The following is a 26340-nucleotide window of genomic DNA, read 5'->3' on the forward strand; positions in this document are numbered from 1 at the left end:
CACTCAGACGTTTGTCTCATCTCTAAAATGGGGATAAAATTTAGCTCACAAGAATGTTAAGGTCAAATTTATATGAAAACACTATGTAATTACAAAGGAATTTTACTAATTTTTTAGGCATAGTAATTAGAATGGCCACTAAAGAATTTCTTTAATTTCCATTCCTTTGGTTCTGTGTTGGCATCATGGTCACGCACCTCAGGACAGAACTGCAGTCACCTCCACTGCTCTCCACCCGCTGACTGGTCTTTCTCCTTTTCAGTTTAACCTGCTGTTTGGAGGGAGCATCTCCGACTACCGAACTTTCATCAGCTCAGCAGTGACTTTTGTTGGTCTCCTGATGGGAATCTCTGATCACAAAGAGGTTAAAACCCCCATCTCGTTTTCCCCGCAGAACTCTATTGGTTTAATTTATCTAACAAGGGGGCAACTTTATAAAACCAGCCCCTACACCACTGCACACTGGAAAAGGGAGGGACTTGGATTCTTTGCTCTTCTGGTTTAAAGTACTCCATATGCACATGGCTTTTGAGTGGCTATTTCAGAAATCTGTCCTTTTCTAAGCACGTAGTCCCACCTCCCTCACTTCTTACATCCTAGTGTTACTGCCAAGGACAGTGGAGTTGAATGTGTGCTCTCATACCTGCCAGATTAGCATGGCGTTGCTGCGGCTTTCTTAATGGCCCTTTGAAGGGTACAGTGGAAGTGACTTCAAAAAAATTAGGGAGGTACAATTCCAGGAAGAACTGTGGTAATTCCGTTTACAGGTAATAAATACTCATTTCAGAGAGCCTATTTTCCCCCAGGAACTACCAACACAAATCTTTCTATTCAACATAAAAAAGTAGGAAACCTAGATGAGGATTTGGGTCTCAAACACTAGCATCTATAGGTTTCATCAGGGAAGAAAAAAAAAATTCAAATTAGTGACACTGACAAGATTTTTATCAAGGATTATAATCTAGATTTCAAAGGTTAGTAATTAAAATGGGTAAATTAACATAGTTTCTAACGTGGAAAGTTACCACCTTCCTAAGAATTCTGTTGTGGTTCTAGCCCCAGTCCTAAAGAATGAAGACTTTATATACTGAAGTTCTTATTAAGAAGTAACAATCAGAATAATAAACTTTTGCTAACACCTTTTTGACATTAAAAACTATTCTGCTCTAATCATAATTGCATAATTGCACAATGTGAAAATGTAGTTTTTGAGAAAAGTCTTACAAACTCAGAGCTTGCCCAAACTTGATATAATTAAGCACTTTTAATTAAGTGGGCGATAGGCTGGTACTAGGAAATGTTTTGTTGTAAAGAAGATGTCCATCACAGTGGTATTTATTGTTAAATATTCATCCTCTTAAGTTGTTGGGTTTTTGTTCTTGTTTTTTTTTTTTTTTAAGCAACACCCTAGTGGCAACAAAGCCAATAAATATCAAGGGAAAATAAACACCTAAATTAAGATTGTTATGGAAACCATTCTAGTAAGCCCTAAATTTTAGGAAGATCTCTTTATACTGAAAAGAATGGCAAAATTCAATACTTACACTTTTAAAGATAACAATAAAAAAAAATACTAAAATAAAAGCTAGTTTATGGCTTACTTGTTAAATATGGGAATCCTCCTGTGTTCACAGTGTTGTTTTTTGGAATGGCAGTGAAGTTTTCATCGTTTCTGGTATTTATTCTTTTTATATGCTTTTGCTACTTCTTAAAGCTTCCATATTTGAATATATTTTCCAGAATTGCGAAAACTCACATGGGCTTTGAATCATTTTAATTTTGCAACTCACCTGCTTCTTGTGAAAGCCCTGTGGGCACAACTATTTTTACACCCTCAGAGTCAGTCATTCTTACTCTTCTCAAAAGTCCAAAGTATTCTCGTTTTCAAGTTTTGCTTTTCTCCCTAATTTCCACCAGCCATAAGTATTTTCTTATGTGAGTATATCTATTAACATATAATTTACATTTTTAAAGTAGGAATTAAACTGTCAGTCTTTAAACTCAAAGTGTTTTATTGTCTTTCCAGATTATTGCTTTAGCCCCAGTCCTGGGCTCCTTTCTAATCATCAGCAGTGTCATTTTGCTGGTACTTGTGATCATTAACCTTTTTGTTTCTGCCATTCTAATGTCCTTTGGTAAAGAAAGAAAGTCCTTTAAGGTAGGTAACTCTGAGGCTCAAAAGAGCATTTCATATAAAACTTTCAAAAGCCAATAGGGCATGAGTGAAGAATTACCATTAATTTGCATGGGAAAAATTTTTGAGCTTTCCAGACCCAAAAAATAACCTACCAAATCATACCAAGTAACATATCAAATCTAAAATAACACTAACATAGTAAAAGCAGCAATGATATGCTTACACAGCTCATCTAAAGTAAAAATAATGTATGGACAGTGTAGTTTCACTCACCAGTGTGTGCTGCCTCTGTAACAGCTCACTGCACAAACACTGAACACTATTTTCACTTTTTGCTTTTTACGTAAAAGTGAAAAGTCCTCTTTGAATTTCTTTGGTTAGCGAAAACAGGTACTAATATAGGTCTTTCCTGAAAGTAAAGTGGCATAAAGAGAACTTTTGAAAAGTGGGAGTTACCTTATAAACTGTATCATGATTTTATACTAGAAAAGCTCAAATGTAGCTGCTCTTAAGATTACACGCTGATGTAATACACCGTATCAGCATATTCCCTTTATTAGTCTCCATAGTTCTGCCAACTATTTTCCTAGGAAATCCAGTTTACCAAGACTATATAACATTCTATCTACTGTCCTATAAATAGCTGGCCCTCAACTCAGTAGCAGAAACACTCCAGTGCCTGACAGCAAATCATTTAAGGAAACAGTATCTTTACTACTTGTATTTACTTTTTCTTTAGTTTTTGGTATTTTTTTCCCTCCAACATTAGCAACAATTTCAATTTCCCTGCTTTTCTCCTTTTATCTTCCAATAGACTTGGAAAGAAGCTACACTAACAGATATGCTGCTACAGAAGCTCTCGAGTTTGTTAGGAATCCAGCGGCACCGGAACACTTGTGAGTAAACAGCCATGACAGCAATGGGCACTGACACTAAAGTTTTAAAAGACGAACTATCTTAAACCTGTTACCTCCTTGCTAATTACCTTTGCATAGCATAGCTTAGAAAATTATAGACATTTACAATACACTTTAATTTTGTAAGTCAGTGAGAAATAAAAATCCCCTTGGCTGAAAGTTCTTATGTTTATGGATCTTGACACTGTCGGGAAAGGGTTAATGCTACAAAAGTGACAGGATAAACAAGCTTTGCTGCCAAGCAGCAAGTAACAGAATACTCACAACCCACGTTCCAGGATGGCTGTGGGAAACAGGAATGAGTCAGAAGTGAGCTCACTTCAGCTTATTAAACATACATGCATGAGATCTGGCTGATGAGGAATGCATTTGTAACACTGTGCTCCTTGCTCTAATTTAATTAGGTTCTGGACCCAAGCCAGAAGCCTCTACAGTGATGGAGAGGAGTAACCAAGCAAACGCACAGATGCTACCTAGGCTTGCAGACATTGAAACAGGCTCTTTACTGAGAGAGGCATCTGTGTCACCCAAGGAGCAGCCAAAGGTAAGGTCTGGCCCAACATGGGTCACTTGCTTAACATCCTTCCCACTAAAACGTGAATTTGCACATCACTTGACCAAACCAGTGGAGAAAGCAGGGCACAGAATTTTTAACTTTATTATCAGCTACTAAGTTATGATACAAACCAATCAGAACCATTAAAGAAAAGATACTTGAAACAGATATGTACAGATAAACAGAAGCCAAAGTCATATCTTCTGATCCCAAAGCCAAACCTGTGGGAAAGGATGGCCTTAGCTAGGGGACAAAGGAGCACATAAGTTAGAAGAGTAAGAGTCTCATCCATTGAGAAAAGCTGCAAACAACTAGCCACATGGGCACCAAAATCTTGACATCACTTTTTAAAGGTTCTCTTAATCATATAAAGTTTTCAAATGAAAACAGGAACCCCTCTTCTCTTTAGGCTTTCCAGCTCACTATTCAAGAGACTTGAATACTTTTATTAAGGCAACTGGAAGCCCACCTTAGCCTTGAATGGTGACAAGTGCCCAATATGTGACTTATCCTTCATCAGTAATGCAGTCTAACAGAACATGCTATGGGAACAACAGGAATTTATACAGTGCTGCCCTCTGGTAAAAGGGAAACATAGCACGCAAATAAAGCAAAAGGCCACAGAGGGCTCCCTGAGAATCCAGCAGAACTGAGAGGACTTCAACTTTCCAAATAAACTGGACCCAGGTGGAATTGTGCCCTGCAGCAAGGAGTAGTGTATAAGCCAATGAGAGGACCCAGCTTCCAAGGACTGTTACAGTGGCTTCCTGAGTCATTTTCTCTCTCCCATTCATATGAGTGGAAAAAAATACACACCTTGGCCTTGATTCTCACTCACCACAAATCCCTCTACACAGAGAGAACTGTTTCTAAGTCTAGAACCTCAGCACGAGGTGGGGATACTTCATGAAGTACTCTCTTCCAGTGTCCAGCCATCTTTGGCAGCTTTTCCCACAATGCTTTTACCTTCTCACTCCCCTGTGGAGGGATGGTGGAACAGGTGAGGCGAGAACCTGGGATCTCACTGATGGGAAACGGGTAAGCACAGCTCACAGGAGACAGCTGCTTCGGCCTCATAGTGTCTTCAGTCGTTCGTCTCTTAGGAGCAATAAAGAACTGGAAAGCAGCAGAATTTGGTAGAGCAGGAAGAGAGCCCAGAGGAAGAGTGTGCTCCGTAATGGTTAAGAGATGAAACGGAATTTCATGGAGATTCTTTGTTACAAGGAGAAACTGCTCGGTCTCAACTCCCAAACTTGCCTGGTTTAAGAGGCCTATGTTTTCTTTTTCAACTCTTCAAATCTCCGAGAAAGATCATCAAAGTCAATGTCCTCCGATGCTGAGGTATTGGCACCAGCAGATGTGGTTGGTAGTGTATCTGGCACAGATGGCAACTCTGGTAGTACAAAGTTGTCGTAGGTATCCACAGGTCTGGAAGGGGGCTTTGCAGAGGCTTCTGGCTTGGGTCCAGGACCTAATTAAGGCAAGGAGCACAGTGTTACAAAAGCCATGTGGCTGAGATCCTCAAAGCCCTCAATCCCCTTGGGCAGAAAAAATAAAACCACCAAAAATTATAGGAGAAAACTAGTTTTTTTAAATGATTAATACTTAATTCTAAAGGTAAGTACACATGAGCATCCATTTAAACAAACTGTCCCCTTTGACAAAGGTCTGTTCCCATAACAAAGTCCAAGGAGTAGTACTAGAATGAACAGCTGTAAAAGGCTTAAGGGAAAAAAATTTAAGAAATGTTAACATTAATCTTATTTGATATAATAGGATCTGCTCTATATTTCTAGTCTTCTGTTTTGTATTTTACAAGTTAAAGTCACCCCTTCCTACCTGCTGTTTCCATTTAGTGCTAAATGCTAGAACAGGCAAACTATAATTTTAAAAAAGAACAGTGCTCACGTCTGGGGTAGAGGAGTAGAGCTGACTCTGGAAAGGAACTCAAGGGAACTTTCCTGGGGGGAAATGTTCTACACTTCACTGAGGTGGTGGTTACATATCACACATAGTGTGTATGCGCATATACCCACACATCAAAACTCATCAAAATACAGACTTTTGTGTATTTTTGGATGTAAACTATACCTCAATAAAACAAATGTCTAATTTTAAAAAATATACGCCCTCTGGGTTTCTGGAGTACTGGGCAGTTTACTGTTTGAGTGGGTGGCTACATGAGCATGCCTGCTTCTTTGGAGAGTCGCTGAGCTATTCACTTATGGTTTGTGTATATTTACCCCTCTTAAATGCCCTTTTTAAATATTTCCAGGCACAATGAAGCTGAAGCAAGAGGAATATAAACTTGAGAGTAACTGAAAACCAGAAGTTGAAAAGCTATGAGTGAAAAAGATTGACACCACTAACAGAAACAGGGAACTTGGGAGAGTCTTTGGGGCCAAGGAAGATCTCTTCATTTTGGAAAAGGGAAATCCTGAGTTCTATTTTTGCTATCCTGCCTTTGGACAAGGGGCAGGGCATGTGGACTGAATGCCACAGACAGGAAAATAGTCTGAGAGAGGAGCATAATGAGAAAACAAAAATCAGCACTGAGCCTTGAGGGTTTCTGACTCACTCACCAATAATCTGTGCAGAAGAGACATTCTTATCAGCATTGTCATCGACCTGAAACACAAAGACTGTTACCAGAGGAGAAAGTGCCAACAGGTTACGAGCCCTTGCATTTTCCAAAAGCTAAGCTGCTCAGCAAAAGCAACAGAACCTGCTCCAAAGAAACTGCCCCTCCACTCGTTCCTGAATTTCCAGACAGCTATCATGTTGAATTCTTAACTGCCAAGCAGAGAAAAAGAAAAGTCTTTACTACATATACCATAACACCTCCTTATACTGATACCTTCACCTTCCAAGCAGAGAGAAAGCACTAAACCACTGAATTCATCTCCAAGAACCAAGTTCTCAAATACTGATGAAGTTTTTCTAACTCATTCCTAGAAACAGTTGTTGCAATGGTTCAATGCGTGCAAGACAGAAACCTAAGAAAAACTCAGGCCCAACATAAAAACCAAAGGAAAGAATACTTGGCAAGCTCAAGAACAGGGGACTCTCCCTAGATGAATGATTTCCACGGCAAATGCCATACTATTTTGTTTTCTCAGTAATGTATCGTGGAAACAGGTCTCAAAAGGTACATACTGAGAACACAAAGGCTTGCAAAAACCAAGTCATCTGATTCTAAAAGCTGTTAAAACTGCCAATAGTTCAAGGCATTATCATATTAGCTACTAGTAGCAAGTTTTAACTAAAATAAAATGAAAAATTAATGCTACAGGCTAAAATTTACTATCTAGATACTTCTGTATAAAACAAAAATCTGATCACTATGCTTTTACAGAGTACTGAGAACTTATAAAACTGGTATTTTAATTATGATATTGTAGCACCAAGTGATTCTCCACAGTCCCCCCTCTCCCCCCCACCCAAAAAAAACTGGTTAAGTGCCCTACCAAAACTTTCTAAGAGATCTGCAGCTCCCTCCTGATTCCTGGCTGAACTGCAGACAAAGCACTGCCACCAATGATGCTGCCACCACACCCCATTTCCAAAGTAATGTTAAAGCAACACAAGAATCCAAAGCAAGAACGATGCCAGTACTAGGAGTTGATCAAAACTTTGCCTTCCCTGTGGCCATTATTATGTTCTCTTCATGGGATTCGCTCTCTTGCTGCTTATAAAAGAGGCTCAGGCACTTACAGATTCATACGATGGGGGAGTGGCTGGTATCTGAGGTGGATGAATACTGGGAAAGGCCTGATAAGTCCCCATTGGCAATCCATTGAAATCCGACTGCAAGAGAAGAAAGGCAACATCAAAGACCCTGCAATTTGCAATTTTCTTGAGATGTATGGGAAAGGAAAAATACATATACATATACAGAAGGTCCTCAGATAACATGGTTTCGTTATAATATTGATAAGATGCCATAGAAATGTAACTATTTCTATCCAATGACCTAGAGTAAAATTGGATTTCATAAAAAGTGTAATAAATGATTATTATTCATTTTTGGAAAAAGTTACTAGTATGCCTGCACCGGGTCCCAAAGATGTTGGGTGAAAAAACTACATGAAAATGAGCCTTTTTAGCACCCTCTCCCCAGATTTTCCCACTGCATTATTTATAGCTGAACCAAAAGACTTTCTCTAAATCCCAATGATTTTTTTCCCACAATATGATCATTAAACTAATACCAAATGTTCTTACTGCTAAATCCTCTTGACAACCTACAATACCTGAGTGTATTTACAAAGCCAACTTGTCATCTTTTGCTACATTTTCTAGAGCTTACATCCACACTTATATGTATACTTACTGGTCCCTTTGGAAGCGGGTATGAGAAAGGAGTATTTGGAGATGGCATGGGCATGGGCATAGGCATTGGCACTGTTCCAACAGGTCCACCAACTGGTGCTGTGAACCCACCCCCTCCTCCTCCTCTTCCAGGGCCCCCTTTCTTCACATCATCTGTGAATCCAACGTCAATAAGATCCGTCTCTACCCCAGGGGGAGCTTCTGCCTGAAAAAAAGAGAAACTCGTATCAGCCCACACCACAGGCTAGCTTCCAAGAAGGAGATTAGCAAGAAGGAAGTTTACTGGGGATAATGACATGTGAAGAAGTGAAGGAAGCAGGGCTAAGCAAAGGAAGAAGTTGTCATGCAGTCAAAGGCCTCAGCCAATTCCCCAGAGAGGTCTTGAGCCAGGATGGGTGCATAGTAGGTGTCTCAAACTGTATCAAAGGGACAGAATCTTTAAACTCTGGTACTGACCAATTGCTAAATATAAGCTGCTCCCAGGAAAGGCTTTAGGTAAGGAAGCTCTCTCTTCTGAAGGCCACTGCTGGAGGGATACTCAGCTGTGTATGAGCTACCAGTCACCAATACTCTCCAAGGCTGGGGGAAATAAATGCTTCTGTCCTGAAGTGTGTATATTTGGGGTTGTCTAAGCAACATATCAAAGCATCTACTATACCCCCATCAACCTTAACTGCTGAATGATTATTACTTGCATATTTGCCCCCCTGACACTGTAAGATTCTCAGGACAGGGACTTTGCTTTATTATCTGTATTCTCAGCTTTCTGTGCATTGTCTGGCACAACTCAGGTGCCCAATAAATGTTTCAAGATCTGTTCTGGGTCTTAGGGCATTCTTGCTACCCACAGGGAGATTCACAATTCCTGAACTTCAACAAAAAGTAGAATACCATTTTATATTTGTATCAAGCTTTGTACCTTTTCAAAATGCTTTGTCATTCATTTCATGTGGTCCTTAAAAATAGTGAGATATGCAGGAATATTTATTATTACCTAAAAAGGCACTAACTGGACAAAGGCTTAACCTTTCATACACAACTTTTACTGCAAAGAATATGGGTATTTTTCAAAGACCCATTCCTATGTACTCTGAAAGACTCTAAACTTACCATGTAACAGTGCCTGTTTCAAATTGAAAAATAATAATAAACTTACCATGACCACAGAGTCAGGCTCATAGGGCACATTGTAGTTCTTCGCAATTTCAATCAGGTATCTCTCCACCAGGATTTTGGGTGGGGCTTCCACGCTCAGTTTGTGCATTAACTGTAAGTAAAAGCACAGAATTAAGAGGTATCTATACCAATCAGCCTAAGCCTAGTACCTGTCTCACTTTTAAACTTTGTTCCTCTCATTTTAAAGGTAAATTGAGAAGAAAAAGTTTCAGACCAGTTAAATGATTTTTTTGCCAGTCACAAAGCCTATTGCAAGACCTATGTATTTCTCTCATTCTCTGGTTACATATGACCCATGTATTGGTAAAAGATTAATACCGCTGCCTTCCACATTTGAATTCATCCCCACCTCACTTCTACTTCTACTTCCACAAATTACAAGGGGCACAAAGGACAGAGGCCAAATAAGGAATAACACAGAATGACAGCCTCACGATCAGAAGTATAGGGCCAGGATGAGTTGACTGCCCTGCCCACCAGAGAGCCTTCTTCTCACTATGAAATGCGCAAGCCTGGATTAACTTTACCACACAGTGAGACTCGCTAGAATCACTGCAGCCAATAAAATAACCAGTCCCCACCCTGCCCACTGCTTCAAGTTTAGCAAGAATGTTCGTTACCCTGTCATTTACAGTTCCAATCTGGTTGGTCTTACATAACTTGCCATATTCCTTGCTATACTTGGCACAGAGCTGATCAGCAACCTACAGAGAAAAAGAAACAATAAATAGAAGTGGAAATTACTCCAACAGACTGCTTCAAGCTTCCTCCTATCAACAGTAAACAGGCTTCTAGTACAGGATTTCCAAATAACTGGGCCCTGTAAAACTTTAAGGGGTATAGACTTATTTAGTTTTTTGTTTATGCATCCATCCACTGAGCTACAACTATGTGCCAAACTCTATTATAAGCTGTATAATATACACTGTAAATACCATGAACAAAAACAGACATTGTCTTACAGTCTCTGGGGAGAACAGTCATTACTCGGTCACACAAATAAAGATACATATGCAGCTAACTGCCATCAAGGAACATATTATCAACAGCTTATGACAGCAGAATCAAATCTGATTAAGAAAAATCAGCTAACTATAGGGAGTGAACACAATGCAATATGCAGATAATGCATTACAGAACTTTATACTTGAAACTCATATGTTATTAACCAATGTCATCCCAATAAATTTAAATTTAAAGAGTAGGGGGAGAGGGAGGAGAGAGAGAGGGACAAGAAGAGATAAAGAAAAAAAGTAAGGCTTCCTGAAAAAAGTGATGCTTCACCAAAATGTAAAGGATGATTAATAGTTAACTAAACAAGATGGAAGGAAGGGCATTTCAGGAGGGGAAAAAAAGCATGTGCAAAGGCCTAAGGTGGAAAAACAGGGCCAATCCTCAAGCTGAAGTAAAGTCAGTAAGCCTCTAGTGCAGAGCCTGAGGGAGGAATGTGGTAGGAAATTAAGGCAAAAGGAGGCCAGACAATACAGGGCTATGTCAACCACATTACAAGTTTTGTTCCTAACACAAGCACAAGAGAAAGATACTAAAGGGCTTTAAAGCAAGGGGTAGTGACAGGATGAGATCAGTGTTTTGAACAGAAACTTCAGTTGTTCTAATGGAATGGTACATAAATTAAAGAAAACCAAAGTAAATATAAGAAGAACATTCAAGAATTACTACAACAGTCCAGTCAGGAGATGACAGTGGCACTGGACCACAGTGGTCCCAACACCTGGGAGCTCAGTGTGGGGGCACTCTCTGATCAATACATAGACTTTCAGGGATACGTACTACTTAATAAGTTTGTCATTTGTCTTCTGATAATGACTTTTGTTTTGCTTCATATTATTTATTTTTTAATATTAATATTAACATCATTTTTATGGCTTTTGGGTTTGATGGCATTACTCAATGAGATTATTTTTTTAATCTGCCTAGTTTTCTACTAGTTCTTTTATGGTTTCATTTTTAAAAAATGCAAATCTTTGCTTTATCTGGAATTAATCTTGATATAAAGAGTACAGGAGAGACTAAAAACAAGACTGAGGTTAAGTTGTCCCTTCTCTGCCATTCCTCTGCCCACAAAATTCTATTATTATTCTCCCTACCCTATCAGAATATAGGAGGTTTACTCTCTGGGGAGGTTAAAGGGACTCTGGACTCCAAGTACAGCAGAGATATTTATGAAAACAAAAAGCAAGCATAAGTCTTCTATAAGAGAGGAGTGAGACTTTTGGCTTTCTTATCCTCTGGGCCCTCAGAAATGCTGGTAGCCGGCTTATACCCTCCAGGTAGAAGATAAGAGGATTCTTGTCTGAGAAAAATGACCTATCCAAGGAAAGAAAACTAGTTCTTGACAGTCTGGAGTTCTCTCAAGAAAGGGCTTAGTCAGATCATTCAACAATAAAGGCATTTAGCAATAAGCCCCATCCAAGCACACAGAGGTTCCAATCTCTTTTTAGTGCTTCACTCTAAATATAAACCAACAATCAAAGATCACCAAAATTTGGAGAACAGTGTCTACTATAAAATTGTCTAAATCTAAGAAACAGAAAATAAACGTTACAGAAATAAGATTAAAAAGAAACCATCGTAGTCTCAGAGAATTTAAAGACATTGTAGCCATAATACAAAAATAATAGAATATATAAAATATTCAGAGAATATTTAAAGAGCTCTTAAAAAATAAAAACAGAAGGAACTCTCAAAACATGTATTGGGAGATAAGACTGAGACAATCTTCTAGAGAATAAAACAAATCGGCAAAAATGTAGAGAAAACAGAAAGAAAACAACTCACGTGAATTGTTTTCAACTGAGTTGGTACCATATCTGTGTTGCGGCAGACAAATTTTTAATCGTCTCTTCTGCCAGACTCTAAGCTACAAGAGTAAAGTGGGTTTCCTGTTTTGCTCACCACTGTACTCTCAGTGCCCACCTATTTCATAACATCTGCTCAATAAGTATTTGTGAAATAAATAAGGCAAAACATCTGTTACCTTAATGTTATTTTAACTTTACTAGTTTGCAGTTGTATAAGAAGTTTTCTATTTGTATATGCTTAAATTTAACATTTGTCAAAAATAAATATAATAAACGATGCCACTTTTAAATGAAGCTAGAGCTGCCATGCCAAAAGAAGTGCCTTGCATGTCTTATTCCTCAGATCTTCGGAATGCTATAACAGGGCAAAATAACCTTTGGACTGGCCCTAGGGCAACAGTGTGTCCCAAAACACTGTTTGCAAAGATAATAAGAAAGCAGTTACTATGACTAGTGGACTGAAAATTTTAAATATTGTTTAGAATTAACATCACTATGTTATCTGCACCAATAGAAATACCTTCCTTTTATTGATATAACTGTTCCCTTTCTCTTAAATACCCATTGCCTTTGTCTCCTAATGAACATTATTTGGGCTTTTCTGCCTGAATCAGTGAATCTCGAATAGCTATTCTTATTGATCTCAAGTGCTTACTGTCTCTCACTTTGAAAGGACTTTTTTAAGTTAACATATTACAATAAACATAATTTAAGACAAAACTGAGGATATAGGAAACTCTGCTCTTTAAAAAAATGATTCAAGTTTGCAAAACGCTCTTCTATTTTATGAGATAAGGCCTGACAAGGAGGAAGAAACAAATTTACACAGCCTGTGCCAAAAGCAGCATGAGAAGGGTATAAAAAACCTGGTCAAATAAGCAGAAATGACTTATGTTAGCCAACCTTTCTAACAACATGAAAAACCAGACATCACTAAAACTGGTTATACTCACTATTTTCAACTCAGCCACTTCTGACTGAAGTCGAGGAGCAGCCCAGATAAGTGTAGATACAGATTCAGCTAGACCAGAATCTAGCTCCCTAATTAAGGGAAAAAACAGAATTTAACATTCTTTGAAACAAACCAACAACCCTAATATTCACATCATATACCTGATAGCCTTTAAAGGTATTTCATTAATCTCATTAAATTTTCGATAACTCTAGACTTCTAGCTATTTTCATCACCTTATTTTACTTCTGGGGCAACTCAAACTAAATGACAAGCCCAAGGTCACAAAGTCAGAAAAATGGTTCACCCAAAACTCAAACTTAGGCCTCTTAAGATTCTATATTTTCAACAGCTGTCTACACTGAGATCATGCCTTTGTGCAGATATAGGAAAAAGGTCCATGTGAAACAGTACCTTAGTACTAACCCCATACATGTAGAAAGAGACCACTATTACTCCTTTCTCAAATTCCAGAGGTAATCTGATTTAGGTCTTTGATCAAAATATCTTACTTCATTACAGTTATCCAAGATGAATAAATCCTACAGATCTGAACAGCACCGTGCCTGTCATTAACAATACTGTATTGTGTGCTAAATTTTTTGGTAAGAGGGTAGATCCCATCTTGTGCTCTTACAAAAAAGGGGGGAGGGGATACTTTTGGAGGTGATAAACATTTATTGCCTTGATTGTGGTATCTGTAATACAGGTGTATGCATATGTCCACACCCATCAAACTGTATACATTAATTATGTGCAGTTTTTTCTATAGCAATCATACATCAATGAAGAAAATAAAAGAGACCAAAAAAATCTTACTTCATTGACTGGATGAGGCCAAACCGAGCCAGCAGCAGGTCACAATAGAGTTCCAGGATCTCCATGGCTTCCACAAGGTAGTCTTCTCGTATAATATGCTCCACTCGGATGCGAGCTCGTTCATCCTTCCCAGCAGCCAGATAGTCAGCAATCTCTTTCCTTGCTTTCTGGGCCAGTTCCGCTAAGGCACAAATCCCACTCTACTCACACAGCAGTAATACACTAGGCCCTGGCTTGCAAGGAGACCTCTACCTCAACAGAGAGAAGTGGGTGTTTTCTACTACATCCTAGCTCACTCTCTCTTAGCAAATCTAGTCCCATCTCACCTAGTCTAGAATTTGCTGCTCTATCTAGGTGACCATATTATTTGTGTAGCCAGAAATTTCTACCTCAGAAGTCATGTTATCTATTGCATAGCAAGAGTATGTCCCTTTCCTGGCAACAAAGTGATTCAGTAGAACCAGTCACAAAGGACAGCAGAAATATAGCCAAAGTTTAAAGGATATGGAATACCTAAGACTTCACAGTAGTAGCCTGAAAAAGCCAATATTGGGGTGCTAGGACTCAGTGATGCATTTCGGGAAAGAAAATGTAAGGTGATCAAGTATTACTCACTTTTTTTTTTCTCCAAAAGTTTAAGACGGTTTATAACTAATCTCAAATTGACTCGTAAACGCTCAGCTTTAAATCCAGAGCCCAGCATGCTGTGTTATTCCTCCTGGAAAAAGGTAAGAAACACAATGACTATTTTCAAGTTAAAATTTGTTCAAGAACTAACAACAACCAATTAGAAGATGGATTATTGACACTACAAACCAGAGTGGTTTTCTAATACAGGCAAATGACATGATCTGGTTGACATTTTTTAAAGACCATTTTGGCTGTGGAGAACTGATTGGGGGAGGATAACAATGGAAGCAAGAGGGCCGAGGAGAACACTGTTACTACAGTCCAGAGAACAGATGGAAGTAGCCTGGACTGGGGTAGTTAGCAGTGGTGGTGGTAGAAGTGATTAGATTTAAGATCTGTTTTTGAAGGCAAAGCTGAACGAACTTGGTGATGGATGAAATCAGTAACTAAGTATTGGTGTAGGAATAGGGTGATAGAAAAAGCAGCAGGAAGGCCTCCTACCTCTCCCAAAAATTTCATCAGAGTTGTGATAGGAAAAGACGATCAAATTTAGAACCAAAGTCAAAAATATCACCTTAAAACTGAAAGCTCTTCCTCTAAGATCAGGAACAGCAAGGATGCCAACTCTCACCAGTTATTTAACATAGTACTGGAAGTCTTAGCCCAAGCAATGAGGTGAGAGCCATAAAAGGCATCCAAATTACGAATGAAGTAAAACTGTCACTTTTTGCATATGATTCTATATAAAGAAAATCCTAAGACTATTAAAAACAATATACAGTAAAGTTGCAGAATCCAAAAACTATATACAATATTTGCAGTCCTATATATTAACAATGAAATATAAAAAAAAGAAAATGATTCCATTTGTAATTGCAACAAAAAGGATAAAATACCTAGGAATAAACTTAAAAAAGAAGTGAAAGACCTATGTACTGAAAACTAGAAGACATTATTGAAAGGAACTGAAGACGACACAATGAAATGGAAAGATAGTCCTGTGCTCACGGATTGGGAGAGTTAATATTGTTAAAATAGCACAGCAAAAGAAATCATCAACAAAACAAAAAGGCAACCAACCAAATAGAAGATACCTACAAACAATACCTCCAATAAGGGCTAACATCCAAAATCTATAAAGCAGTCATACAACTCAACAACAAAAAACGATACAATTAAAAATATAGGCGGAGGATCTGAACAATTTTCTCAAGACATACAAATGCCTCAGGTATATGAAAAGATGCTCAACTTCACTAGCTACCAGGGAAATGCAAATAATAATCACAATGAGATACCGCCTCACACCCGGTAGATTGGCTATCATTAATAACACAAGAGATAACAAGTGTTGCAGAAGGTGTGGAAAAAAAGAAACTCCTGTACACTGCTGGTATAAATGTAAACTGATACAGCCACTATAGAAAATAATATGGAGGTTCCTCAAAAAATTAAGAAAATAGTTACCACATGACCCAGCAATCCCTCTTCTGTATATCCACCTAAAAAGTTTGAAAACATTTATTTGATAAGATATATGTATGGATCCCTATGTTCACTGCAGCATTATTCACAGTAGTCAAGAAAGAGAAACAATCTAAGTGTCCTTCGATGGATGACTGGATAAAGAAGATGTGGTACATATATACACCAGAACACCATTCTGCCATAAGATGAAATACTGCCATTAGCAACAACATGGATGGATCTTGAGAGTATCATGCCAAGCAAAGTAAGTCAGAGAGAAAAGGACAAGAACCATATGATTTCACTCATTGTAGGATATAAAACAGCAATCGACAAACTCGAAGACAGACAACAGTATGGTGGTTACCAGAGGGAGACAGGGCTAGAAGGAGGCTGAAGAGGGTAAAGTTGACAGAAAGAGACAGACTGTGGGTGGTAAGCACACAATGCAATTTACAGATGATGTAACTTATTAACTAATGTCACCCCAATTAATTTAATTAAAATTTTTAAAAAATGTTCTCACCTTAATTCTTCAAATCCTCTAAGTCTCAGCCTTTGAAATAAAGCCAGTGCCCAAGACCACAGAAATATCATTAACATCTACTCACATACAAAGAGATCGACAAAGGGTTTAAAAGACCAACTTTAAAAAAAGCTGCTCTATAACAGAAGGCTATTTTACCAACTTTCATTACACAGTAGAGTTACAATGGACAAAACCACCCGAGACTTTAGAGTATACTATTGTGTATTGACCACTGTGTCAAACAACACAATTCCTATTTCTCTCAATTCTTGACTTGAACTCCAAACCATGTAATATCCAAACAAAAGCTAGGTCTAACAAAGTAACCGAAGAGTAGACAAACCAAACAAGATAGCCAACATAAGGAAGACCACTAGGAATAGTATTTACCTGCTTGTGCATACCACTAACAGAAAATATCAGATGTATTTTCCTTTTGTGAAATTGCCTCCAGAAGCTTTTACACTACACTTAAGAATTAACCAAGCCCAATAAACAACAGGACTTATATGTCACAAAATATCTGAATTATGTTCAATCCATTCATCATGTATTTACTGATTATCTCTATGCCAGACAATGGCTAGCTGCAGGAGATAAAAAGATAAATAATACACAGTCCTTGCCTTCAAAAGGAACTTATATTCCATTGGGAAAAAAAAAGCTAAGAAAATCTGGCAACTATAATGCAATACTGTTTGGTAGGGACTATAATTCTAGCGTGGTTCTGAACCAGAAGTGATATTGCCCTCTAGAGGACATTTGGCAATGACTGGAAACATTCTGAGTTGTCATGATTGAAGGGGATGCTACTGGCATCTGGTGGGTAGAGGCCAGGGATGCCGCTAAATATCCTACAATCAGAGTTCTACTGGAAACAGATGGCATCAAAACCCTGAGTAATTTGAGAATTTCATAAAAAGACTATTTACAATGGTGTGGGATAAGGTTTAGAGAAACCAACAAAGGATAGTGTATTGCCCCCAAACTATTAATACATCTAGGCTTGAAGGGGGCAAGATGAATAACTGGAATCTGGAGAGGGTACCTATATGGAGAAGGTCTCTAGAGAAGAATCATGATCATTGGTAGAGGCATCCAGACAATTTGCAAAAACTTGGCAGGGATGGAGAAGGGGAATAAATACCTAGCCCCCACTACACCTGCCTTTTGGTCTCCTGCTTGGTACCTCCCATATCCCCCAATTGGAAGCCAGAAAGCAAAGGACCCATAGACACAGTGCACATGGGTGAGCCCTGAGGGACATACATCAGAGGAAGAAGGTTCTAGAGGAGAAAACAAAAGATATCCAGCACAAAGACTATAGTTACACAAGACCAGATAAGAAAATTAAAGATAAATGAATTGTCTAGGAACACTGTGTGTTTATGTTCTTTCCACAATAACTACAGTATAATAAATATAACAAGTTCTTACCATATAATCTCTAAAGTCCTTCCAACTCTAAGATTCTGAAGGATACTAGAGATCCAATTGTCCTGAATTAAACGGAATAGGCAAAAAGGCATAGACAACTGAGATTCTTGCTCAAGATATCTCTCGGAAAATTTTAAAAATCATGTAAAGTTTTCAATGAAAAATAAATGCAATCCATTTTATTCATTATTTATTCAATTAGTATTTATAAGCATTTTACTATGTACCAGAAATTGTGCTAGTTTTGTAGGTAAAAAGATAAATAGCTGTGTCTTCTTCCTATCATACACACAAAAAAATTTTCAGATCCATAAAAGGACTAAAACTAAATCCAAAATATATATTTAAAAAAAAATTCTACAACTCAATAACAAAAAAGCAATAAACATTTTCTCCAAAGATGATATACGAATGGCCAACCATATGAAAATATGTTAAATATCACTAATCATAAGAGAAATCCAAGTCAAAACTACAATGAAGTATCACCTGACACCCATTAGGATGGCTACTATTAAAAAAGAAACGGAAAATACCAAGTGTTGGTAATGCTATGAAAAAACTGGAGCCCTTGCGTACTTACTGTTGGTGGGATTGTAAAATGGTAACCACTATAGAAAATAGTATGGCAGTTCCTAAAAAAATTTAAAACAGAACAATCTCACTTTTGGTTATATATCCAAAAACTGAAAGCAGGGTTTCAAAGAGATATTTGTACATCTATGTTCATAGCAGCATTGTTCACTACAGCTAAGAGGCAACCCAAATGTCCACTGTCGGATGATACACACACACACACAGAGGAATATTAGCATTACTATAACAGTCCATGTTGTAGCATGTGACAAGATTTCCTTACTTTTTAAAGCTGAATTAGTCTAATTAGTCTAGGGTCTATTAGTATTCTAATAATATTTATAATGGTATTTAACAAAATCTATGCCTGAATGTATAAAGTAAGTAAATTTATGAATTATCTTACAATCCAGCAATCCCATTCCTGAACATCTATCCCCAAAGAAATTGCACAAAAGACCATGAAGACACATGCAGAAGGAGACAGTGGTAGTAAGGAGGTGGAGGAATGTTAAGTGCTCATTACAAGAAAATGGATAAAATGTGACAGAAGTATATAACAGAATACTATACAACAGTCAGATTTACTGAACAAGCTATACTTAGAGGAACGTGGGCAGGCCTTAAAAACAAAAGCAAAAAAATAAGGAACAGGGTTCCAAGTTCAGTGTCTCACACACACTAAGCAAAGCTATAAAACCTGAAAAGCTTGGAACAGCTTTTCAAGAACTCTGAAAAGTAAATAATAGCAGCTAGATGGAGAAGACTAGAATTTGAAGTACCAATAAAGTGGCAGGAGTTTATCACTTTTTTTTCCTGATAGTCCCTGGCCTATATGCAAGGCAGCCTGAAACTCAAACCCGAAATGAGCACTGGCAAAGAAAGGAAGAGCATCGAGAGCAGCTCTCCAGTCCTGGCTTAAGGAGCTGGAAAGGGGACAGAGAGTGGGTGAAATACATCAAACCAGGAACGTCAACCCACACAGGAAAAGAAAACCAACACACATCAATGCTGACATTACACAGATGCCAGAATTAACTGACAAAGACTTTAAAACAGCTACTATAAAAATACTGCAACAAAGGTAATTACTCTTAAAATGAATGACGTCTCAATATAAAAAATACAAAGATAAAAAAACAGAAACTTTAAAAGCAAAAACTACAATCAAAGAAAGAAACTCATTGTACGGGCTCTATAGCTGAATGGAAATGACAGAGGAGCAAGCCAGTGTACTTGAAGATAGATTGATATAAAGTATCCAATCTGAAAATCTGAGATAAACAACATTGAAAAAAGTGAACAAAGCCTCACAGATCTGTAGGATATATAACATAATAATAACATGATAATAATATTTGTATTATCAGAATCCCAGAAAGATGGGAGAAAAAGTGCAGTACAAAAAAAATTATTTTGGGCCCTTTGAGCCACGCTTCTCTTGCTCAGGCCCACTTCCACGTCTGGAAGGGTACTTTCCCTTCTAATAAAACTTTTCTTTTCTATTATAAAAAAAAAAAATTATTTTTAACTATTGGCTTAAAATTTCCCAAATTTAGCAAGACACAAATCTACAAATTGAAAAAGTTCAGGGAACTCCAAACATAACAAACCCGAAAAATGCATACCCAGATGCATCATAATCAAACTTCTGAAAACAAAAGACAAATTTTAAAAATACTAAAAGCAATCTGAGAAAAACACATTATCGACAGATGACCTATTCAAATGACTATGGATTTCACATCAGAAACCGTGACAGCCAAAAGGAAGTAGATCGGTACTGAAAGAAAAGAACTGTCAACCCAGAATTCTATATCCAGTGAAAATATCCTTCAGAAATGAAGGTGAAATGAATTCATTTTCAGATGATGGAAAAACCAGTAAGAAAACTTGTCACCAACAGACTTGCTCTAAAGAAGTTTTTCAGAAACCTGAACATTGAAATAAAGATGTGGCAAATATCTGCATCCTACATTACAGAAATGGTAAATATCTGGGTATACATAATACATGGTCTTCTCATAAGCCTCTTAAAATGTACTTGACAATTAGAAGCAAAACGAATAACATTGCCTGGTGCGGTTTGCAATGTATGTAGATGTCAATCTACCAGATAATCACAACGTGATGGAATAAGAGAGACAGGTTAAAGGGACCTATATAATGTCGATACTCCATAAGAAGTGGTAAAACACTGACTCTTAGCACCTGTGAAAAGTATGTCTATTGTAATCACTAGAATGACCCGTAAAACATACTATACAAAAAAATACTAAGAAACTCAATAGATTTTAAACTAGAACACTAAAGTGTTCAAAATAACCCAAAAATATGGCAGGAAAGCAGAAACCAATGAAAACAGAGGGAACAAACAGAAAACAATAAAATGATAGACCTAAATTCAAATATATTAATAATTACATAAATAAGTAGAAATGGTGTAAACACAACACTTGAAAGGCAGAGATGGTCAGAACAGCCTCCAAAACAATCCAACCAAATACTGTCAATAAGAAACTTACTTCAATATAATAATATAAGTAGGTTAAAAGTTTTTGTTTTTAAGGAATATCATGCAAATGCTAGTAAAAAGAAAGTTGAAAGTTTGTTTCTTCCCCCGCCACCACCCATTTTAGTACAAGCCTCCAGTTATAAAATAAATAAGTCATGGAGATGTAATGTACAGCACGGTGACTACAGTTAAAACGGTATTGCATATATGAAAGTTGCTAAAAGAGTAAAGCTTAAAAGTTCTTATCACAAGAGAAAAATCTTTTAACTGTGTGGTGAAAGACATTAACTACACTTACTGTGGTGGTCATTTTTGCAATATTTACAAATATCAAACCATCATGTTGTATAATGTTATATGTCGATTATACCTCAAACGAAGAAACTTGGAGGGGCTATATTAATGTTAGACAAAGTAGATTTCAGAGCAAGGAAAATCCAGGGAAACAAAGGGACATTATATAGTGAAAAAGGGTGACCTCACCAAGAAAATATAACAATCCTAAAAGTGAATGCATGTAACAACAGAACTTTCAAACACATGAAACAAGAACTGAAGGACAGGAAAGGAAAAATAAACAAATCTCTAATTATAGCTGGAGACTATATACCTCCTTCAGTAAATGATGAAACTAGTAGACACAGTATTAGCAAGGATGTAGAACTGAACACCACAACCTACTGTATCTCACTGACATTTTAGAACACTCCACTCAATAGCAATGTACATAGAACACTCATGAATGTAGACTATATCCTGAGTATAAAACTAACAAACTACATAGAAATGAAGTAACACGAAATGTTTTTAAACATGATGAAATTAAACTAGAAATCAGTAAGATAACAGAAAATTTCCAAACACCTGTAAATTAAGTAACATACTTTTAAATAATCCATGAGTCAAAGAGGAAGCTGTAAGCAGAAAAAAATTCTTAAAGGTTTGAACTGCAAGAAAATGAAAATTAAAATATAACATCAAAATTTGTGGAATGTAGCTAACGCAGGGCTTAGGGAGAAATTTACAATACTAAATGTTTATCTTAAGAAGGTCTCAAATTAGTAACCTAAGTGTTCACCATAAGGAACCACATAAAGCAAAATTAACCCAAAGCAGAAATAAACAATGAAAACAAGGCAAAAATCAATGAAATTAAGAGAGTAAAAACAGAGAAAAATCAATGAAATTAAATGCTGGTTCTTTGAAAAGATTAAAAATTTAATAAATTTGACCTGAAAAATCCACAAAATCACAAATTATCAGTATCAGGAATGAAAATAGGAGATATCACTACAGATCCTACAGACATTAAAAAAATGACATTATTACCAACATATCTATAAATTCAACAATGAGACTAAAACGGACAAATCTCTCAGATATTCAGTTCACATAAAGTGTAATTGCCCATATGTTAAAAAAAAAAAAAAAAAAAATCAAACCTAAAATTAAGAACAATCCCAAAAGAAAATCCAGGTCTCAGGGGCTTCTCCATTAAACATTTAAGGAAATTCTATCAAACATTTAAGAAAAATTGGCACCAATATTATGTGAACGCCCACGACTCAAAACTGGCATAAGAATTAAATGAAAATTTGTTAAGAATTTAGAACAGTGCCTGGTACACAGTGTTATGTGTACCCAGTAGTCTCTGTATAAACATGTGTTAAATAAAATAAATTCCAGCCAACAGAACTATACTTAAAGAAAAGGTCTTGGCCCATCATTTAAACATTAGCTGATAAATGGACTTTTATGTGTTTTAGGTCAAAATAAAATGTTTAAGGTATGCTTCGTATCTTTTCCCCTATTTTAACTTTTTTTTATTTACCTGTTTCGACCTCATTGGAGGATTTCAACAGTATATAATCAGTATAGCTCCTTGAAGGCACTATTTCTGTGGTTCCTTTGTTATCCTCACACTGCCCACTATAGTGCTTTGTACAAAGCTGCCACTCATTTATTATGTTAACTGGTAGGAAATTTAAGTAAAAATAAGATTTTTAATTGCACTAATTTACATAATTTAGTTTTGTTTCAGATTTAAGGAAAGGAAAATAATTTGTCAAAGTATTTTGTTAACTTAAGTTTTGAGTATTTTCAACTTTCAGAAATTAGATTCCTATTCTATAGAAACTAATCATTAAAGATAATGACACTAAACCACAAAGATAATAACTAAGGACATGTCCTAAATAATTACCAATATATGAAACAAATCATTAGCCCCAAAACTTGTCTAATACAAAAGATCGATTTAATTATCATTTCAGGATTTGAACCTGTTTCCAAAGCTAACTACCATAAACTTTGTATCCTGAATGATTAGGAATATTAATTTTGGGAATAACCTAAAAGTAATAAAATATTCTAGTCAACAGTTTTATACACAAACATCTATATACATAAAACATAAACAAATACATGTATATCCCACATACTAATATTGCCTGATACCTAATTTAAAATTCTTTTTTGATTTAGAGGTTATTCTAAGATCACTTTGTGTCTCAGTATCTTTACAGCCATTCACTCACCAAACATTTATTGAGTGCTATTCTATCAAGTACTGTGCAAAGACACCACAGACGAGACATTTAAATAACACCTGATCCTAGCGCTTCAAGCTCACAATCTAATGGGCATGAGTGACATAAAAACTATAGGACACATTAAACTATAACATAAATCCTATTAAAAGGACTATAAACTAGTCATTGCAAAACTACTTCTCTATATTCTACCTTGTTTATAAACTTTACTACTATTTTTATTAGTGTAACACCATTATGTCACACATTGGTCAACAGCCTCATGTGCCCTTCTTAGCTTTTTCCAATCCCTCACTTTACCCCAATCTTTAACATAGGAACAAAGAATTCATCTATTCCCTCTTTTATCACTCAAATCTAGAAGCCTTTTAAAGTTGGATAATTCCTCCGTTCTGAATAAGCAAAGGTGTAAAACCATGAATTAAGTCATTTCTCACCGTACTGGGCAACTCAGAACTGCTGCCCCAAACAGTGAAGCTGCCCATTGGTAGTAATCCTGAAAGCTCTATTTAAAGTAGCTAAAAACAGCAAAAAAGGCCCTGAAGTCCTAAGAAACCAGTTTTAGAGTCTGTAACTCCAAAAGTACCAAGTGGGGAAGAGAGGCAACACAGTAAATAGTGACTAGAATATTCTGTAGTATATAAGAAAACTTTTGTATTTGAAATGCATTTTGTATTTGAAATGCATTTTGTATTTCAAATGTATTATTTTATTAATCCTGAACACGTCTTTCTTATAAGTGATATGAACAGTTTTAGGTATGACCACTGTACTGCACCTATGAATATGTGGCATAAGAGTATGAACAAGCTAAAAGGCATTTCCAATATAATAGAATCCAATCCTTAAAACCATTTCATTTACAGAATGCTGTTTACTGTATTTTTCACACTATACAGTAAGCTGTAATCAAATCACTAACCTAATCAAGGTTGAAAATTCAATAAAGAACCAGAAAACCAGTAACATCATGTGTAACTCTCAAGAACAGTACAGGCTTCAGAATTCAGAGACCATCAAGATTTTCTGGAAGGAGATATAAACACTGAAATGTGCAGGCATTTATGAAACTATCCTTATCTTGTTTCTCAATTAAATTAATATTAAAAAAAAGAAAATAGCAGAAAATTAGGTATACTTTTTATCGAGTGTTTTTCTTACGGCATATTTTTACAAAGTTGTCATCATAGACTCTGAACCCTTTTATCACTTACCGTATCTGTTAGTCTTTACAATGTTATTTTAATGGCTGCTTAATATTCCACTGAGTAATAATTTTTTAATTAATTCCCTAACTTTTTGACATTTGTCATATATATGCTGAAATTAGTGTTCATGTGCTTACTACTTTAGCTGTACTTGAAATTGTTTCATTAAACTACACATTATTTCCTAATTTTCAAATCAGAATAGACTATATGTAATTGGGATTTGATTCTGATTTTAAAGGGAATGAGGACTTTAAGCAGACTAGAGTTGGGGTTCTAGAACTCCTGATCATTTAGAAACCAGAGGCAAAGGAAGAGAGGAAGAATAATTTGGACAAATCAGTATTTTAAAAATGAGAAGACTTAAGAAAATGAGTGACTTTAAAATGTAATACTAACATTGAGGTTTCAAAAACTTGGTATTCTCAAATAGAAAGATATTACCAACTCCTATCCCACAAGATGTGGTTCTGAGAAAGCTGTAAAAACAAAATTTCCCATGGACTATTGGTGTGAGGATACAGAAGTCAAAAGCCTTCTACTTGCGGGGAGGAGATATATACACCCATATATATCAGCGATTATTTTATAAAATAAATACATACGGGCATTTAAATAAAACAAGCCTGGCCCTGAACTGATTATTAATGAAGCTGGATGAGGGAATACATTATACTCTTTACTTTTATGTTTGAAATTTTCATAATACAAAATTTAAAAAATAATAAATATGTAAGCATAACAGAAAAATTACAATCCCCAAAGAGTTAAGACCAGATCCTAATTTTAATTTTACTACTCGAGAGTGAAAGCTGCTCTCCTGGGCCTTTCCTATTACCTAATTATTAAACAGACGCTCTGGCGTCCCTATCCCTGTAGAAGTTTATGCCGGTCGAATTTAAAGTCCTCACCTCCAGCACCCCGGAAGAGATGCGCTGAGAACACAAAGAGGGGCGAGGACAGGGCCATGGGCTCCTCGCAAAGTCATCAGGTAGGCACGGAAGTCTGCTTTAGGGGGATGAGGCCGCTATTCGCTTCAACTAAAGAAAAAGGCACTTTCCTCCGGCCAAAGGGGCCCCAACACCGGGCCGCCTCGAAACCAGCCCAGGAGGACGCCGGACTCGAAGGCGAACGAGACCCTCGCGTGCACTAGAGACAAGAGATGGGGTATGCGTGTCGCTTTTCAGGGCGGTAAGCGCAGGCCGAGCCCTTTCACCGACGAGTGCGGGGCCCAGGCCTCGGCATTTCCGCCCCAGGGAAGAGACGCCTCAGGACAGGGAGGACAACAGGAAAGTTTCAGCGGCTTCAAGTATATCCCAGACCAGACGCCTCCAAGCTGCTCGCGGCCCTGTCACACCCTCGGCCTCTTAGGTGGCCTCCAGCGCCGCAGCCCCTCCAGCCTGACCTCCGGCCTGACCCCCACCATGCAGGAGCCTTCCCTTTCTCTTCCTCTGCCCCTCCCAGGGTCGTTTGAACCCCGCATTGGGGAATTCCAAATCCAGAGCGCAGTGCGAGGAGGAAAACAAAGACCCCTGACGCTCAAGATGCCACACTCACCAGACCGAATCCAGGCGTGAAAACGACCGGGACAGACTCCGGAATCAAGGTTCAGCATCCAAAATGGCGGCTACCTCGGCCTCAGCACAGCAAACGCGGGCGGAGGGATCCGCAGGGCTGAGCTAGCCACGCTCTCCTTCCCATGGATTGGCTGCGCG

At 37.3% G+C, this 26340-nt stretch overlaps 2 protein-coding genes across 8 annotated transcripts in view; one reads left to right on the top strand and one right to left on the bottom strand.

The window, feature by feature from the left end:
• The window catches only part of PKD1L3 (polycystin 1 like 3, transient receptor potential channel interacting), a 62989-nt gene extending 57059 nt beyond the window's left edge, over window positions 1-5930 (top strand). For 4 of the 6 annotated variants that reach the window (XM_015587729.2, XM_025045262.1, XM_025045264.1 and 1 more), the window contains 4 exons: window positions 263-364; window positions 2027-2158; window positions 2952-3033; window positions 3459-3826. In XM_015587729.2, coding sequence (XP_015443215.1) covers window positions 263-364; window positions 2027-2158; window positions 2952-3033; window positions 3459-3727 — 585 coding nt within the window. In that variant the 3' untranslated portion in view covers window positions 3728-3826. Of the gene's footprint in view, window positions 1-262; window positions 365-2026; window positions 2159-2951; window positions 3034-3458; window positions 3827-5885 lie in introns of those variants that run through there. The other 2 variants (XM_015587728.2, XM_025045263.1) reach the window with 2 other exon arrangements.
• IST1 (IST1, ESCRT-III associated factor) lies at window positions 3684-26335 on the bottom strand. Of its 2 annotated transcripts, none has more exons than XM_015587733.2 (10): window positions 26183-26335; window positions 14327-14429; window positions 13712-13892; window positions 12894-12981; window positions 9739-9822; window positions 9099-9209; window positions 7944-8147; window positions 7325-7417; window positions 6193-6199; window positions 3684-5081 (listed from the first exon to the last, which is right to left on the bottom strand). In XM_015587733.2, the coding sequence occupies exons 2-10, from the start codon at window positions 14412-14414 to the stop codon at window positions 4882-4884; spliced, it is 1056 nt and encodes a 351-aa protein (XP_015443219.1). In that variant the 5' UTR covers window positions 14415-14429; window positions 26183-26335; the 3' UTR covers window positions 3684-4881. The 2 variants fall into 2 exon arrangements, with proteins under 2 accessions (XP_015443219.1, XP_006909885.1); XM_006909823.3 differs by having other exon boundaries at window positions 6193-6238.
• Window positions 26336-26340: the final 5 nt, after the last annotated feature.

The sequence above is a fragment of the Pteropus alecto genome, unplaced genomic scaffold (genome assembly GCF_000325575.1).
Source record: "Pteropus alecto unplaced genomic scaffold, ASM32557v1 scaffold42, whole genome shotgun sequence".
In the NCBI taxonomy this organism is placed as follows: Eukaryota; Metazoa; Chordata; class Mammalia; order Chiroptera; family Pteropodidae; genus Pteropus; species Pteropus alecto.